General features: G+C 38.7%; 2 protein-coding genes across 10 annotated transcripts in view; one reads left to right on the top strand and one right to left on the bottom strand.

The window, feature by feature from the left end:
* Positions 1–256: 256 nt before the first annotated feature.
* Positions 257–18,429, bottom strand: part of lhpp (phospholysine phosphohistidine inorganic pyrophosphate phosphatase) — a 68,541-nt gene continuing 50,368 nt past the window's right edge. For 7 of the 9 annotated variants that reach the window (XR_003050384.1, XR_003050387.1, XR_003050388.1 and 4 more), the window contains 5 exons: positions 12,860–12,950; positions 10,646–10,801; positions 9,941–9,977; positions 1,195–1,321; positions 257–827 (listed from right to left, as the gene is read on the bottom strand). The gene's annotated coding sequence lies outside the window, so the exon portion shown is untranslated. Of the gene's footprint in view, positions 828–1,194; positions 1,322–9,926; positions 9,978–10,645; positions 10,802–12,859; positions 12,951–18,429 lie in introns of all 9 variants that reach the window. The other 2 variants (XR_003050386.1, XR_001760394.2) reach the window with 2 other exon arrangements.
* On the top strand, positions 3,299–5,262 carry prrt2 (proline-rich transmembrane protein 2; the record flags this gene model as incomplete). Its single annotated transcript, XM_025058055.1, has 2 exons — positions 3,299–3,601; positions 3,704–5,262. Coding segments are annotated over 2 exons (459 nt in total), but the record flags the coding sequence as incomplete, so codon positions are not given.

Below are 18,429 nucleotides of genomic sequence, written 5' to 3'. Positions count from 1 at the left end.
TGTATATATATATGTATGTATATATGTATATATATATATATGTATATATATGTGTATATATACCTCTTACGGCACACAAATTTAAACTAGTTGGTAGGAGTACATTAGTACATTTAAAACTAGAATATTATTATATTTCATTGTGTCTATGAATTTATTACATATACCTTTTGTGCCATTTTTGTTTGGTGGTGTGCCGTGGAGTTTTTCCACATGTGCTGTGGTACAACCAATGGTATCATAACTAATATAACACTGGTATAACTAATCCCACCGTCCACCCAATTGTAATTGCTGTGATACACGGTTTATTGTCACTGGTTGTAATTTACAACACCACCATGCGTTTGTGGAGCTTCAATCCAATCTAAGAAGAGAAAAAAAATAAATGTAAGTACATTTTTATTATTCAGTAAAAAATATTGAATTTTTATTTCCACACCAGGAATTTATATTGTTCACTTTGTTAAATTTGGGAACGTATTGGCACACACGGATTCTTCTTTAGCGCCACCCTTAGACACACTCCCACCCCTCCTCACTATCTCCACAACACGTATTCTGTCTGGTTTCACTTTTCAGAACGCACAGCTCCTCCTCCAGTCATCCTCTCTCAGCGCTGGAGTCAGGTTCTGCCCTCCATCTCCATCCTCACCACTTCTGTTCTTGTTCTTGTTTTGACACAACCAAGGCTCAGCGTCTGGTCTGGTCTGGACTCAGGACAACCCCGCACGGCGACTCTTGTGTTTTGGAGAGAATATCTCGCTAATGAGGATGGGAGCTTGATTCTGATACTGCTGTTTTCCATCATGTCTCATGCGGAGATGCTGGATGAATAAGAACAAAACGCATCGGTAAGTCAGCGAGGTGATTTGTTTGTGGGGATTTATTTGTAATTCATCAACATTCTATTCATGCATTTTAATGCCCGATGGCAGCTGCCCTCACTCTCTGAATGCAAATCAGCGGCAGCAACACAAAACAGACCAGGCACCTCCTCCATCCATCCTCACGGTGACTCGGTGTTCCCCCCCCCCCCCTTTTCCACCATCATGACACTAGCGTGCATCTTTGTGTGCGTGCATGTCCTCTGTCCTCGTCCTTTGTTCTTTTCCCCAATAACACAGATAACGACGCGTACACGGCGCGCTGTACACGCTGTGTACACACGATGAAATGATACTATGTACACACCTGGCCGGGGCTCTTCTTCTTCTTCTCTGTTCTCTGTTGTTGCTTTTCACACATTGACCGCGTCTACACAACCATCAGCATGCTCCACCTGCTTTACGATACGAGGATCACGAGTGGCTTTGTTGACCTGTCACAAACGAAATGCGCTCGATCAAGGTGGATTCTAAGCTACAACTAAAGCAAAAAAAAAAAATGTTTACTACGGATGTCCGTCATTAACTTTTTTGCTAATATCCGATAAGCCAGCATTGTTCAAACACTTAAATTCCCATTCTGATATCAACCGATATATGCAGCCCCCCCCCCCCCCCCCAAAATGTGGTAAACATCTCAGGAATATCGGCCGGCCGATATTACCGGATATTTAATAAAATAGTAAAAAAAAGGAGAACAAATCATGCACAAGTGAAAACAAGTTTACAGGTTTTATATTTTTACCTGATGATGTACTTGATACAGTACTTGATGCTGTTGAGGTATTTGAGGAGATGTTGTTTGCCTCACCGCCTCTTGAGTTTCAGGAAGCTTTACTGGACTGTTTGTTTGTACGTTAACGTTCATGCTTTTAGCAGACGCTTCAGATTGTTGTAAATAACTGTGGATGATTTCAACATCATCCATTTTACGTACTGCAGCATCAAAACATTTCCAACATTTATTTGAAGACCACCTGGAACAAACTACAACAGTAAAAGGCTTTCGGTTGTTTTGTTTGTAACGGAGGCTAATGTTCTAAAATTGTGAACCTTGATGTGGTTTTGAATATCTGATCAAAACGATGACTTGAACAAGGCACAAAAGGGTAATTAGACACAAAGAACAATTGTTTGGTCCTCAGTAAAGTAAACCAAAGTATATGTAGATGGAAGAGTAATCTGATGGTTTGGAGATAAAAACGAGATATTTATGTTTTTGAAAGATCTTCATACCCAAATGACAGTAATTACACCTATGACTCAACCCAGTGGGGAATTGAAGTGTCAGAGGACAAAAAAAAAAAAATCTATGGCCATAAATATTGTCCATGTTTGGAAAATGAGGAGAGAAACAACATCCTGACAGTGAAACTGTGACTGGGCAGAATAATATATTTTGATGACCTTAGCTTCACTGACCGCGAAAGCTTTATCTCACCAATACATCGATGAGGACAAATGAGAATTGTCTTAAGCAGGAAATACATATGCGCAGTTCAGTGTATAGACTGAAGGGCAGGGGGGGGGGTGAAACCGATCTACTTCCCAGTGCCTGCGTTCCATGTGGTACTGTTGCAACAGTATCCCCTGACCACTGACCGTGACTTGTTTTTGTTCACAACAATATGAGACGCGCATAAACTCTGCCAGGAAAATATGTATAACGTATTTTATATTCAACATGAACATCAGACATATCTTAACCCACCCGTTGTCCTTCGCATTTTGTACACACCTAGCGTCCTCTCAGCGGCTTTGCATCTTGTCCCAGAATCAGAGTATGAGGCAAAGTTGGCACACACACACATTTATTTATTTATTCGTGTTTTAATTTGTAATTTGTATTTTAAACCCACAGGATTCACCAACAAACCGCACATTCGGTCTAATCCACGACAAAAGGACTCGATCTTTGCCATCTGCATGGCTGTAAACATGATGCCAGCTCCTGCCCTTTGGCCAGCAGGAGAGGATCAGCCCCCCCTCCTGGACCAGGACGCCTCACTGTCGGACCAACCCTCCATATCTGTGCCATGCCCACCATCTGTGGTTGAACATCTCATCCACGGCGGCGGGAGACCAGCCGACACCCGGGCCCCCCGCGGGGCGTCTACAGGCGCGACTGGGGCGCGGCAGGGGCTCGTATATCTGCCGAGTCAGCTGAGTCGGGGCAAAGGCAGATCCAAGTGCACGTGACTGTACACAATGTACAAATACACGTACACACACACACACAGATTTGCTTCAAATTCCCACATTAGAACTCATTGAATGCTTTTAGTCAACCCTAAATGTGGCTAATCGCACCCTGGTTGTTTTTGCTAAAACAAGGTGAAATTCAGGCAACACTCGCACAATTTGGGCGGAGCGTTTTTTTCTAACAGATGAATGTCCCTTTTGCCTTCTGACGTGTAGGTAACGGGAGGAACTCGGTGGACGTAGACAGCAGCTTCCCCGTTGTTTCCCCTCCGTCCAGACGACAACACTCCATCTCATACCCTCACCACGGCAAGACCAGGAAGGGCAGTAGGGCCAGCTCGATCGGCTATACCGCTTTCTCGCCAAGGCCTTCAATATCCCGCCACTCCAGCATCGCCACCAACCCACCCTTGGACAGATCTAACGTGAAAGACTACCTCCTCCTGTCCGTGCTGGCCTGTTTCTGCCCCGTGTGGCCCATAAACATTGTGGGATTCGTCTACTCCATCATGGTACGTGGGTTTTCTTCCGTCCACTGTCCGCAGCTGTGTTCAGTGTGTTTTGTTTTTTTTTTAACGCCTGCCTAATACAGTTCCTCACATCTTCTCCCTTAGTCTAAAAACAGCCTGGAGCAGGGGAACCTGGACGGTGCGGTCCGTCTCGGGCGTGTGGCCAAGATGCTCTCCATGGTATCTCTAGTTGGAGGGTCTCTCATTATCATTGCCTGCATTGTCAACCTGGCCAGTGAGTGTCCAAAATCGGACCTTTAAATTCTCACTTCATTCGTTACCTCTCTCTTTCTGTGTTGTTGTGAAAAGCAATTACCGTATTTTCCGGACTATAAGTCTATAACACTTTTTTTTTTTTCCCCCCATCCTTTGGCATGATTTGCGACTTATTCTCAGTCGTGACATATATATTAAAATATATACTTTCACATGTTTATTTTTACACTGACATCCACTAGAGGGCACTCTAGGCTTGTGTACCAGTATCTGCTACTCCTGTACCACTGAGAATGTACATGTTCGTTATTTTCACACTGACAGTTGCCAGAGGGCACTGGTGCGACATATATGTAGGAGCGACTTCTATATATTTTATTCTTCTTTATTATGCACTTTTAGCTGGTTCAACTTACAGTCTGGAAAGTATGGTATTTCTTTCCAGTTCCTTCCTTTGCTTTTGTTTTGGGAGTGAATTTTGAAACGTATTGTTGTAGCGAGGCTAACAAAGATGCTCCTGGCCTAACAATAACTCCTGTCAATATTAACCTTAACACAGTATAACATTTGGCTCTGTTAGCACAATCTGGCCGTAATATCTGAGACCTCTATGCTATTTACGCTTGCACTATATCAATCTGAATCTAAAATATAGAACGCACTCCTGCATGACTCTTTAGACACTGCTGCACTTTAGCTACTGAACTCCGCGGAGCAACGCACTAATCGCTTTTAACGTAAAAAAAAATCTACATTTTATGGCATATTTCTTCATATCGCCTCCTGTGGTCTCAGCTGTAACTGACTGCATGTCGGCTGTGTGTGTGCATCTGTTCGGAGAACTGTGTAGTCTGCCGTGTGTACAGTCCGTCTTGATGTGTTTGCTTGTTACGTTGTAAAAAAAAAAATCTCCCTGTCATTCTACCACATGTATTACTGCGTTAAATCAATGTACCTTTAATATATCTGGCTAATAAAAAGGATTCTGATAACATATCAGTGAAAAATACTTCTTAGTCATTTGTTATAAGTATCGGTAAGATTCTAAATACTGACATCTAGTACACTCTTTACAAAGTGGTACTGGCATGTAAACCTTTTTTTTTTTTTCTCAATTAGTTTAAAGTTTAGCTTGGCGTTATTTTGTTTTACACATAGAAATGAGGTCATTTTACAAAACTAAAAGTCAGTTCTGGTTTTGCTGCTGAAGTGTTTTTTTTTTTTTAATTGCTTAATCGTTACATCCGCACAGTTAAAGAGTACTAAGACGTTTCTGTATTCATAATGCACCTACCCATACAGTATATTATTTAGTGTTAAAACACTACATTTCCTTGCTAACAATAACATTGTCCTCAGCTGTAGTTAGTGCTGACTCTGTTGTGTGCATGATTAGCTCCTCTGAGGCTATCAACACAGATGCAAACAGGGATAAAAAAAAACAAACAGACTTAAGCTAATGCTAACCCTAACTACAAACAAAGTGTTTTGGACTTAATACAAAAATGTTTTATCAGGATGGCCCTTTTTTACCGGTCACCATAGCAACAGTCTGTGTATTGATTTGGCACAGTTTGTAGACTGTGCTAACTAAGTGTTCCTATAACACTGCCCTCCTCATTGGGTCAGGATTTGGGGCAATAGGCGGAATTGAACATTGAGCAGGCAGGTGTCCTCACACTGGACCACCAACGCACACAATGTAATTTAATTTACATTGTATAGTGTTACGCCTATGTACGAATGAGTAACATTACATAGGTTCATGTTATGTTACACTATGTTACATTGTGTTACGTTACATTACGTTATATGTTATGATGCGTTACCACATGACGTTATTCTATGTTATGCTACACCACGTTGTGTTACGCAACGTTATGTTACACTATGTCAGGTCACACTACATTATGTTACACCAGTAATGTCACGCTACATTATGTCACACTATGTTATGTTACACTAGTAATGTCACAGTACGTTATGCTACGCTAGTTATGTTATGCTACATTATGTTACACTGTCATGTAACACTACGTCATATTACACTAGATATCTCACAGTACGTTATGTTATGCTAGTTATGTTATGCTACATTATTTTACACTGTTATATCACACTACATTTTGTTACACTAGTTATGTCACACTATGTTAAGTCACGCTAATTATATCACACTGCATTATGTAACAGTACACAGTAGTGTTGCACTAGGTTATGTTGGGGCAGTGGTGGTTTAGTGGTTAAGGAACCGGACTTGGGGTTCGGAAGGCTTCAGGTTCGAATCCACCAGCTGCCAAGTTACCACACGCGCCCCAGTGGTCACTTTGGTGATGGGTTAAAAGCAGAGGTCACATTTGGTAGTGTGCAGTATATAAAGTAATTCACTTTCTTTCCTTACGTTTCATTAGTGGCACATATATAAGACGATCATTTTGTCAGTCACAGAGCTACCTTAAAATGTCCTGGACAGGAAAGCTACAGTACACAGTACTTCACAGATCAACTCCATATAAAGTAATTCACTTTCTTTCCTTAAGTTTCATTAGTGGCACATGGTAGGTTATATAAGACGATCATTTTGTCAGTCACAGAGCTACCTTAAAATGTCCTGGACAGGGAAAGCTACAGTACATGCTACTGCATGTATCAGTACTTCACAGATCAACTCTACAGATGTGTCCCTTTAATGAGCGGTCAGTTAGTTACATCACATAATTAAATGTGCTTGTGTGTTGTAATGCGCACATGGTTTCTGCGTGATGGGTCTCATTAAACTGAGCCTGGTTCCAATTAACTTAATTGCTGCAGAAGCAAATGCACGCACATCTGAGCGGGGTGTCCTTTGGGACTCAGCCACTCTTGTTTTCACCTTACGTAAATGTCCTCTGTGGTCAGTAAACATGTCTACATCCATTTACTGGGTGGCGAAACATGCAGCAGCTTTTTCAACTAATACATTTCCTTCTTTTTTTTTCTTTTTCTTTCTTTTTTTTTTTTAGTAAATGTGAAAACCTGAGTTTCGTCCGGCGGTGGTTGAACCTGGAGAAGGCATCTGACCACCTGGCCTGCACCTGCACCGCCTCGTAACCACCTATAGTCATTACATGGATGTGTGACAAACGTGCACCCAATATTACAGTACTTCCTCACGTGTCTGTAATCTATTGAAAAACCTTTCGCTCATAGAAGAAAATAACACGCAAATCACGGGTTCGGAGGAGCTTTTGTCTGGTCGATGCATTCTTGTCAACACCTTTAAAAACAGCCCTTGACAAAGACACAAAGACTTCAGGAGTCACCCTCATCACCAGCTTCGGTAAATGGAACGAAACAAGGCGCAAGACACAGAACGGGGACACATGATGGACCGCCTGTCCCAGCCCACACACGAACAACAGGACACGTCAAGAGTTTTTTTTTTCACCTTGCTGTTAAAGCCCCTCAGCTGCATGGAGAGGCCGTGGGAATTGAGCTGCAGCACTGAACTCACAGCAGCAATGTATCATATGTCCTCTCGTGTCTCCGTCCTCTCTGTCCCACGTGTCCTCTGCCATATGTTTTGTATTTTGTGCACTAAACGCATAGTGGGGGGGGGGTGGGCCGTAGAGGCTTAACACGGTCCCAGCTAAGGGTGCTAACGATGGAAGGAATTATTATTTCGCTCGCTTTGAAAGGCACGGTTGTCACTGTAAGGAAAATACGTGCCAAAAAAAAAAACAATAAAAATAAATACTGTAAGGAAAATACGTGCCAAAAAAATAATAATAATAAACAAACAAAGCAGACACCTTGGATTACAAAGACCAAACTTGGATTGCAGTTAGCAACGCACGAGCCTGTTTTTACCAAGCGGCGACTTAAGTGTACGGTTACTCTCAACACCCACTGAGCACTGTGACTTAAGACCTCCAGTAGTACAGTACACACTGACCCCCGTAGCAACGTAATCACAAAGTCCATTTTACACCGAAAACCATTTGTGCTACATCCTGTATATTCTTTCTTTTGCTTAGGTTAAAAAAGATTTATAATATATATATATTTACTTCATCAACAGAGTACGTTCGTAGCATTATATAAACGCAGGGCATTAGGATTTCAGATAGAATGTAGTTTTAAGCAGCACATCACCTGCAACTTAAACCGATGGACTGGAAGTGTCGGCCAATAGAATCTACTGTATGTCTGCTCACGTCTTCAACAACGTGTCTTCTATGTACTCTTACTGCTAGGAAGCACTTCTAACTCGCTGGTTTTAATTATGGCATTTACTTCTACCTCAAATGTGATATTTTTTTTATTTGAGTATTTATTCTTCTTCTTCCTGGTTTTACTGAACTCGTGTGTACTTAACTAAGGAGGCAGCACTGGATCAGGAACTACCACGTGACATTGAGCCGAAAGCGAACGAGCTGCCTTCGTCAAAGGCAGTTGGAGGAGGAGCTAATCAGGTCAGTCACTGCATCACGCTCCCAAAAAAATCACCTCTGCCTTTTCAAACTGTTATAGTATAACAGATGATCACTTTCCCCATTTAGACCCCTGGGAATTTCCTACTAGTCATCACTAAGGGATCATGTAAAAATGCCCCCGAGACTCACGAGTTCTCCTATAGATTTTTGACTTCATTTTACTAACACGCCACTTCTTTTTTTGCAGTACTATATATGCTATTTGTACTAACTGGTTGATGTGTTTCACAGATATAACACTGAATATTGTATTGATTCTATAGTGGATATAAGCGTTTAGAGCGGCTTTGAGTAGTTCAGCAGTAAAGTGTGGACTGGCATCTTTACAATGTAGCGCCACCGGGTTTTTTTTTTCTTCGGATTTTGTGCTTAGTGTCGTGTTATTAAAGATGTATGGGAAAAAAAGAAAAATCTTGGAATAATACACATTCACAATAAAGACTTTGTGCATGTAACGTGTTTCCATTGTTGATTTGGAGTGATCGAGAACAAGCAGGAGAGAAGCTAAGCTAAAACGAATCAGTGACTCAGAGGACTCAGGACAACAACAATGCAAATATATAATAGCTTTCGAACCACTAACAAATTATATGATTTATAATGACGGATCAGACACACAGCGCTAAATACATATTTTCCCCATTTTTAAATGGGGAAAATAAAATATATATATATACAAACATATATACATATATATATACATATATATGTATATATACATATACATATATATGTATATATACATATACATATATATGTATATATACATATATATATACATATATATGTATATGTATATATACATATATATATACATATATATATACATATATATATACATATATGTATATATATATACATATATATGTATATGTATATATACATATACATATATATGTATATGTATATATACATATATATATGTATATATATATGTATATATATATACACATACATATATACTGTATATCACATGAAAGCATCACTATTATTCTTATGATATAGTAAGTATTTTGACACAAACTCAGGACAATGCAACTGGTGTTGTATTGTACTCAGCGCTGAGAATTTCATTTCATTTAGCTTTTGAAAAAATTGTCAATAAGTGTCTGCAGCAATAACAATACTTACTATCATTTACAAAAGTGAAGGAGAAAATAGTTCTAGTGCTTTTATTGTATATTTGCACAGTTGCTGCCATTTAAAATATAACGTAGGCATAATGAATGCAGTCTCTGCGGCACTGTAAGAGGAGACAGTACGCCGTCAGTTATCCAAAATGGAGAAATGTTTAGATGTGCGGCCACGGCTATGCTCTGTACGGACATTTGGCCAACAGCGGAACTTGTGTGTGTGTGTGTGTGACAGCACTCCTGTTTGTCCTGAGGTCCAAGGTAAAAATGAGACCTATTTCACACGTCACAACAGCTTATTAACAGCATGTCGTAGGATTTGATCTACCAGCCACACTGAGGCGCCGTACAGTTCAAAACCTGGCTGCAGCTCTTTTTAAAAAATTCATGATGACTGCATTGGTCGCAGTCGTTTATCACTATGTTTGCATTGTTAATGCTTTAACTTACTACTAATATGTGGCACACATGCTCACTACTGTACAACTGTGTTGTGTTGTGTACCTGTGTAAGCTTACCATCTGCCTCTTCTGTCAAAGCACTGGTGGCTTACACCTAAAAAGAAAAAAATATATATGAACATGTATACAAACAAACATATGTGTACACACACACTTTAGAAGAAGAAAGAATTATCCCTTGTGACTTTTTCGAATCATTTCTCCAACAGTATCACGTTCACTCTCGGTGAAAGCCTTAAAGAAATTTAGGTAGATTTATGTAGTTAGGAGAAACAAATCCTTGACTCTGAGTTTGCTGACTTTGTTAATTTGACATTTTGGACATTTTATGTCAATAAACTTTGGTTCTCGTTGTAATAATCCAAAACTGTGTTCCGCTAGAATTCTCTGATTCTGAAATATTTCAAGTACCTTACTGCGAAAAATGTGTTTCTGATGGTTTACATATTATAATAAAATAATACAATGATTACTAAAGATTTAGTATATATAAATATATACACCTGACATATACACCTTGACTAATAGAAATGTTGGAGGGTGAAGCCTCCTCAGCAGATGCTGCAGAACAACTGTGGCCTTCAAGTGTCAGACGTTGGTTGACTTTTCAGGATAAGCAACAACAAAAACAACATTGAAATTTCTGGGACCAGATCCTGGTGAGACCAGTTCATAAATGAAGCCTCAGCATTAAGGATGTGACCTCCATCTTGTCCACAGGTTTACAGATGTTTCCTGCACCGCCGTCATCTTTTTACTTACCAGTTGTGCTCCTGGTCCCTCATCTTCAGGTTGTTGCTTGTCACGTGGAGCTTCTCCTGGGCTTCATCGCAGTTCATTGGTGCCCTCCTCAGGCTGGAGCTGGGATCACAGAGCGTGGAGCAACTCTTACTGGATCTGCATGGCCTGCAGCTCCTCCTGCAGATAAAACAGATTCAAGTTAAAGTCAAAACAAAGAAGAAGAAGAGCAAGAACTTTTTTGCTAACTGGACGATACCTTTGGTCCATCTTAGCGCTTTTCCAATCAAAAACTTCTGGCTAACAATCGGATATTTCTGTTCTGCCAACTGTTCCCCAACTCTGGTGCAAGCTTTGAACTTTTATCACATTATTAGGCAAAATTTAGACAAAAATCGGCAGGACATTTTAGCACAAATGCTAAGCTAATTTAAGACTATTTCTTTCATTTTTTTTCACCAATATATTTTGGACCATTTCTTTGGCAAAACTCAATTTACTTTTTATAGGCTTGCCTTAATTTATTTTGTAGCTAATTAAGAATAACTAGCTCATTTTAGGCAGAATTTATAAATAAAACTACATTAGATGACTTATTTCAAATCAAGCTTTTGTCACATATATTTAAAATAAAACCAACATTTTTGATACTTACTGAACTAAATGAAAATATTTTAAAAAATATATTAATAACAATGAACAATTATTTGACATATTTTAAATGAATGTCTATTGAAATAGGGTCCATTACACTAGAACTGAAATACTTTGCAAATTGGTGTATTTGTATGAATTCTTTTACTTAAGACTTTTGTATGATTATTAGTAAAGAATATTGCTATTGATCAATGGTTGACATACCCAAAAAGTATTTTCAATCATATATAAGAACATAGTTTCATATTTCTAGGCAAATGAGTGCATTATCATTCTTTTTTGAGAAACCTTTATTTTTGAAGACTTATTCAGGAACCTATTAGTATAGTATGTCACTGTGATCAAGCTTTGATATACTTAAAAGTATATATTTTCTGAATTTCAACCATATACAAGGACATTGATACGTATTTTAAGGCAAATAAGTGCATTTCTAGTCATTTCTGAGAAAGCTTTATTTGGAGACTTTTTCAGTATAGTAATTTACTGTGATCAAAAGTTGGCGTACCAAAAAAATGTATTTTTTCTGAAATTTAACCTTGGAAAAGAAGATAACTATACATTTCAATGAATTTTTATATTTGTTTTTGAAGACTTTCAGGAATGTATTAGTATAGTATGCTAATTTTGATCATTCCAACTACATTATCCCTAGCCCTAAGCAATCCCAACTAATCAATCCATATCCCTAAACCTAATCCCAATTTCTCTATCCTACTCCAAAACCCAAATCCTAATTGCAACTACTCTATGGCTATACAAAACCCCAACAATAATCCAAACTGTTATGTTACTAACCCTAATCCTTATCCCAACTACTTCATTCCTATCGTGAACCCTTAAGTTCTTCTAGGGGCAGTGGTGGCTTAGTAGGAGCCGGACTTTGGTCCGGAAGGCTTCAGGCTCGAGTCCACCTTTCCTTCTATATTGAAAAACTTAGAGTGTATATATCACAGTATACTTCACCTTAAATGTAACCTGATCCAGCCTTTGAGTATTTGTTTTTCTTGTGCTCCTTCTACATCTTTCCTGCTTTGTCTACAACAATAATTTTACTTCTTTATGCAAACCCTGTTATTTTCTATTGTTTACTTTTGTCTTCAACTGTAGTTTGTTCATCCGTCCAGCAGATGGACACGTTCATTTTTCTATAACTGCATTGATAACTATACCTGTGATCCTTCTAACTGGTATCTGGTGTCACAGCAAATTGAGGAAATATCAAAACCATTAGGAAAAAAAAACCCACTAACTTTTTCATTCCCTGAGGGTAATGAAGAAACTTGATAAATAACTCTTTTTTTATTTGATCTGAGAGAGGTTCAAAGAGTGCTGAGAGATTGTCCAGATGATCCCGATTGACTAAGGTTTTTGGCAGCTTGGAAACATTAGTCATAATAAGTCTTAAAGAAACCAACGTGAGCGTTGACATAGAGATATTTAACTACAGTCCTATCACTACAGACTAGGAGACGTGTGTTAGCTGAGTGACAGTGAGTGTAAAGATTAGTGTGTGAGATAACAACATGAAACGGGACTTTTGCATCATTTGAAAAGCAACATCAGTGGGTTCCCATTTACCTGTTTGCCACCACGTAACAACCACGGGACAACGCTTGTCCCCGACCACACTAGTACCACTGCCATGCTTCAGTGTTGATTGGCTCACCCACTGCTGGAACACAAGAACATTTTGCTCTGGTTATGTCAATGCAAATATGTTTACTTGAAATAAAAGAAAAAAAACAGTATTTATATTTCTTATTATAGAGGTTTTTTATAGAGGCTCATGCTCCCCTGTAACAGGAGTGTGGTATTAAAAATGTGTTTTCAAAATTTTAAAAATGAATTTTTTACTAAGAGCTGGCTCAATTTCAAGCACGTAGTTATAAACAGTGGCTGACAATGGTTGATGAAATACAAGAAATAGAACAGTTAACACTCTTCTTTGTTTAGCCTCCGTTCGTGTATTATTGTTTTCACTTTGGTGATATTATTTAGCCGTATAACTGTATGATAAACAACTTTATGTTGTAAAATGTGTTCTAAAACTGCACCCCCCCCCCCCAAAAAAAAAAACATTAAGAGTTCTTTTAGGCAACTGGACGTGAAATTCAGTTTTAGAAGCCTCTTGGATGAGAACTCTTCAACCTTATCGAGAGGAAATGTCGTAAATTTAAAGGCCTCGCAGTGTAGATTACCGTCAATGCAGAAAGAATTTGTCAACTCAGAAGAAATGACAATAACCCGAACGAAAAGCAAACTGTACAACTGAACAATTGAAATTACGTGCAATAACAAAACAATATCTTCAGAGTTTAATTCTTACCTTTTAGGTTGTCGAACATTTGTCTTATCCGGACGAGTCATCCGCTGTGCAGTGAGTGTCCACAGAGATGAAAACGCTGGACCGCAGTACCAAACACACGCTAGCAGGTTAACTTGCCGCCAAAACAAAGTTTATCGAGAGAAAAACTAACGCACTAGTGTCCATAAAATGGCTGAACGTCACATAAAACTGCTTCATTGTGTAGTTTAAACGTAAAAAGTTCGTTTGTGTCAAGATATCTTTCCCTTCGTGCCTTCCTAACAAACCGGACCACGACCAAAATGTTTGTTTGACAAACCAGAGCGCGCGTTTCCGGTATAACTTAAAGGCTCTTGCTGCGCATGCGCAAAGAGCGCAAATGAGAATTAGGTGTACAAATAAATAAAAATTAAAATAAAAACAGAAATAAATAGAGGACATATAAGAAGTTTCTTAATAACATTTTAGATATTCTATCAATGATCAGAAACATTTGTATTTTTTTATTATATTCTTTCCACTAACTAGTCAAGACTTGTTTCAGTGTGTCGATGCATTGTTGCGCGCTGTGACGTCACATCAGTCAGATTTTATAGTCTGTGTGGGACTAAGCAGTTTGACCTACGTGTAGCCAGCAGTTGTAAGTAAATTATTTTACGGAGGAAAAAAAAAAAGACATTAAAATTCATTGTTGACAGTGTTCAGCAAACTGACGTTTTGGCGTAAGTGTGCCATATGTATAAATACAACAACAATCAGTTGTAACAGCATATTTTAAAGCCTAGGTGGCAGTGTTGCATTAACTGGGTGGCATTCAAACAGCAGCGTTTTACTATTATGACAATGGACTGGACACCGGCTGTTAATAAAGGCGAATAATTTATGAAACAAAAAATTGTGCACACTTCATATTTCAAAACAACAACACAATAGATATATGTACATTTAGGAACACCACTGGTATTTTCAGCATGCCTGTTTCAACACAATAGCAAAAACAAAAACAAACAAACCAAAAAAAAAAAAACCGAGCTGTAATTCTTAATGGATTCAAAATGATGTCGAGCTGTAATTCTTAATGGATTCAAAAAGACCACCTGACCACATGCTCTTAACGCCAATGAATAGCTTACTCAGAAATGTTCCCATGTGGACGATTATTTTATCCGTCAGTAGATGTCAGTAAGAGTCCACTCAGAAACATTCCGCTTTATTCCACTATCATTCACCTTGTATCGTGTATTGAAAAACATACTTGTTCAGGTATTTTGAAGTTTGGTTGTATGAGGTACTGACATAGCATGTACTGACTACACTACACGTCCTCATATCACAGCTAATGTACTGAGCTAAGAACAAATGCACTTAAACCAGCTACCAAAAGAAAAAAAGAAAAAAAAAATCATTTGTATGTACAAACTACTTAATCCTGAAAAATGTTAACCAGTTTGTATGTACAAACTACTTAATCCTGATTAATTAATCCTTATTTTATGTTTCACAGTATTTTGTGCCTGGAAACCTAAGTTGAACAGCGGCAGGGGCAGATCCTCCGCTATGAGTGACTATAACTCAAAATGGATTTCTAACACAGAATAACAATTACATTTAGAAATAGCTGTCTATACTGCGGAATGAAGCATTTTTATCAAATTTCAACATTTTCAGTTAGGCTAGTGGGACATTTTTAATTCAGGGCTAATTATGTTTAATGTGTTAGCCCCATTGCTAATCACAGCGACGGTGATTAGCCGCGTACTCTCGCAGTACAGTTTTGAATGATTATGTGTTTGTAACTCTTACAATCTTCCAGAAAGTCCTCTTTTAAACATCACCGTGTCATCACATGTGACCAAGTGATTTTTTTCTTCTTCAGCAGACCAAATGTGTTGTGGGTAAACACCGATCAGAGCCACACTATGAAAAACACATTATTGTACACTGTATCCTGCCACGGTCCAGTACATATTTATCTTTTATTACGTCAAGATACAACATGATTGGTCTGTGTTTTCGCCACTATATCTTCTATTTTGCTCCATTAATAACACAAGTGCAAGTACTGTACCACGAACCAATCAACGTAGAATAACCACAAGACGAACCAGACAGTGCTGTCTGCGCAGGCAATAAAAACATAATCAACGGAACGTCTGACATTATTAAGACCACTTGGAAATCTTCGGAAGCATTAGGCAAAACATTATTGCAAGGGAGAGGTATGTGTTCTGTGGGGGGCTCACAATGCGCTTCTAATGTCAGCGGTTGATGAAAAGAATCGGGCAAACTTAAGAGGAGCAAAAGAGCGTACCTGAAATGACTTAATTACTTTTCTTATTTCGTTCTGACAACTAAACTAAAATGTCCCGTTGTTTCTTCATGACCATTTTAATCAATGTTATGGAAATTCTTCCACAAACAGCCTTTTTTTTGGGGGGCGGGGGGGGGGATTTAATGAATCAAAAACTAATTTCTGACAGAAAGAACGACATAGTGTCGTAGTCATGCAAAAAAATCCTCAGACCATGCGTTGACTCGTCTCCAGGCAGTCCCTCCGCTGGGAGGAATGTTCATTCATGCTGTGAGGAGCCGGGCAGCTCGTTGGTCAGTGTGTGCCAGCGTTCCACCTTTGTGCCCTTGTTTTTCAGACAGTCTATCCAGTGCTGCAGAGTGTCCCCCTGTGAGTGGCAGCCTAATGACACGCCCCCTAATCAGAGACACAGAAAAGGAATAAATGCAGATGGTTCATTAATTCATATGGGATTATTTTCGATTACCATTTTCAGTAGAACGAACACTACGTCGAAACTGACAGCAATTCCGGTAACGTTTTTTTTTTTCTCCTTCTTTGCGGCGCTTCTGATTGGAAATGTTTACCAGTGGAAAATAGACACTGTGGGTGGCAGTGATGTAACGCAGCTGCCCTTCAGACCCAACAAGATGTGAGTCGAAAGAAGTGGGAAGAAACAGCTCACAGGAGGAGACTGACTATTGTAAGTTATGTATTACTGATTAAGTCAGTTCCTGCGTCACAGAACGCAGGTTTTACGAGCATTTTTTTTTTTTGAAACAGTACAAAGGTTTTGTAATGATGTTTGTCTGAGGCGTACACGTTATTAACGTGTTCATTAGAGCAGTGATTCCCAAATCACTGATTGGTCGGCACATTAATGTGTCATGAGGGATCATTATGCATACTGGGGAAAATGTACCAATTTAATTCAATAGGTCTAGGTAGTATTATATTATTATATTATTGATTTTTCTTTTCTTGTCCATATATGTAACAGGGACTGTCAGAAAAAAGTATATGCTCTTCCACTAGGTGGCAGCAGATGACTATAAAAGGTAAAAAAAAACAAAAACTTAGCTCTGTTGAAGAATTGTCTTTCTTCAATTCCTGTCAATATATCAGTGTTGCATTCAACTAAACAGGCCCAGGTTTCACATCGAAGAAAAAAATAGAAGATCATTGTTCGGTGGTGTGCAGTTGATACATCGAAGAAAAAAATAGAAGATCATTATATTTTATTACACAGTATCTACTTTGTGTGACATTTTTGTTCGGTTGGTGGTGCGCAGATTTTTCCATATATGTGGCGTGGCTCAAAAAGGGTATGGGAAACACTGCCTTGGAGGTATGGTTGTAATTGGGATGGGGAAAAAAAAAAGACAATGAGAATTCTAGCTGAGCTCCAGCATGTTTAGCTCTGGGGGTTAGAGGCAGTTGTACAAAGCTGACATATGCAGCCAAAATAATAATATGACACCCTTCGGCAGCGGAACTTATTAACAGCTAGTCTAGCAGCGAGTCTAAACTGTCTGAGGTGGTAACTGCCTCGGTGTTATTAGACTAAAGTATCCAGCCCTCATCACCCCTGCAGCAAAAAAAAAAAAAACACTCTTGTAATAAACTGTTCATTCCCAGCCAACATTGAATGAATCACACATGAGTGAATCAGCAGGACAAAATGCATCACAGTTTGATACTTGACCGCACACGTATTTAGCCTTTTCCAAACGTAGCTGTTTGGTAGTTTATTAAATGTGGCCACATATTAGAAATAAAACTTTTTTTTTTTTTACGTATGTTTCAATTGGCAGTTGACCTCACTTGCCAACGCAGGGGATGCCTAAAGGACCAGATGTGCCCTGTGGGTTTCTGTAAAATGTCCTTGTCTGGCTCAGGCTCTAAAATGATTCAGGCAGTTTTTTAAGTTTTTCTTTTCTGAAAGCAAAACACTGCATTTCCTTTACTAAAAAAAAAAAATAGACCTTTTCCATTGTACCAGCGGGAGCAGTTGTTTTCAGGACACCATGTTGGATCTATTTCTTTACATTTGTCTAGAGTCAACAAACTGAATATTGTTGCAAGGCTACTTTGTGTTCTCCTACACGCTTAGACTATAATAATAATGTGAGGAATAGCTTATTCTTTTAAACAAGGGTTCCTAAAGCGGGGGTGGGCACCCCATAGGTGGAGCTGTTACTAATTAATATCTATTATTTAAAAATATAGTTGCACATACATTTTTTTCTTTTCTTTTTTTTTTTTTGATGAAAATAGCAAAGAGAGACAGAAATAATCTGTCCTGTGCGTTCAGTTATCTTTTTTTTTTTAACATCATCATAGATGTGTGTTTTGCTCCTCCTCTGTTAGAACTGAGATATAGCGCTTAGTATGAGTATTCACCCCCCCCTTGGATGTTTTACACTTTTATTGCTTTCATAAATCAATCACGGTCAATAAAATGTGTCTTTTTTTTCACACACAAAAATGTATTGGAAAAAAACGTTTTAATGTCAAAGGGATGTTAATGTCAAATGTTAATGAAACAAAATT

The sequence above is a fragment of the Cynoglossus semilaevis genome, chromosome 8 (assembly GCF_000523025.1).
Source record: "Cynoglossus semilaevis isolate Cse_v1.0 chromosome 8, Cse_v1.0, whole genome shotgun sequence".
NCBI lineage: Eukaryota > Metazoa > Chordata > Actinopteri > Pleuronectiformes > Cynoglossidae > Cynoglossus > Cynoglossus semilaevis.
The sequence above is the reverse complement of the archived record's forward strand: the minus strand, read 5'-3'. Positions and strand labels throughout refer to the sequence as shown.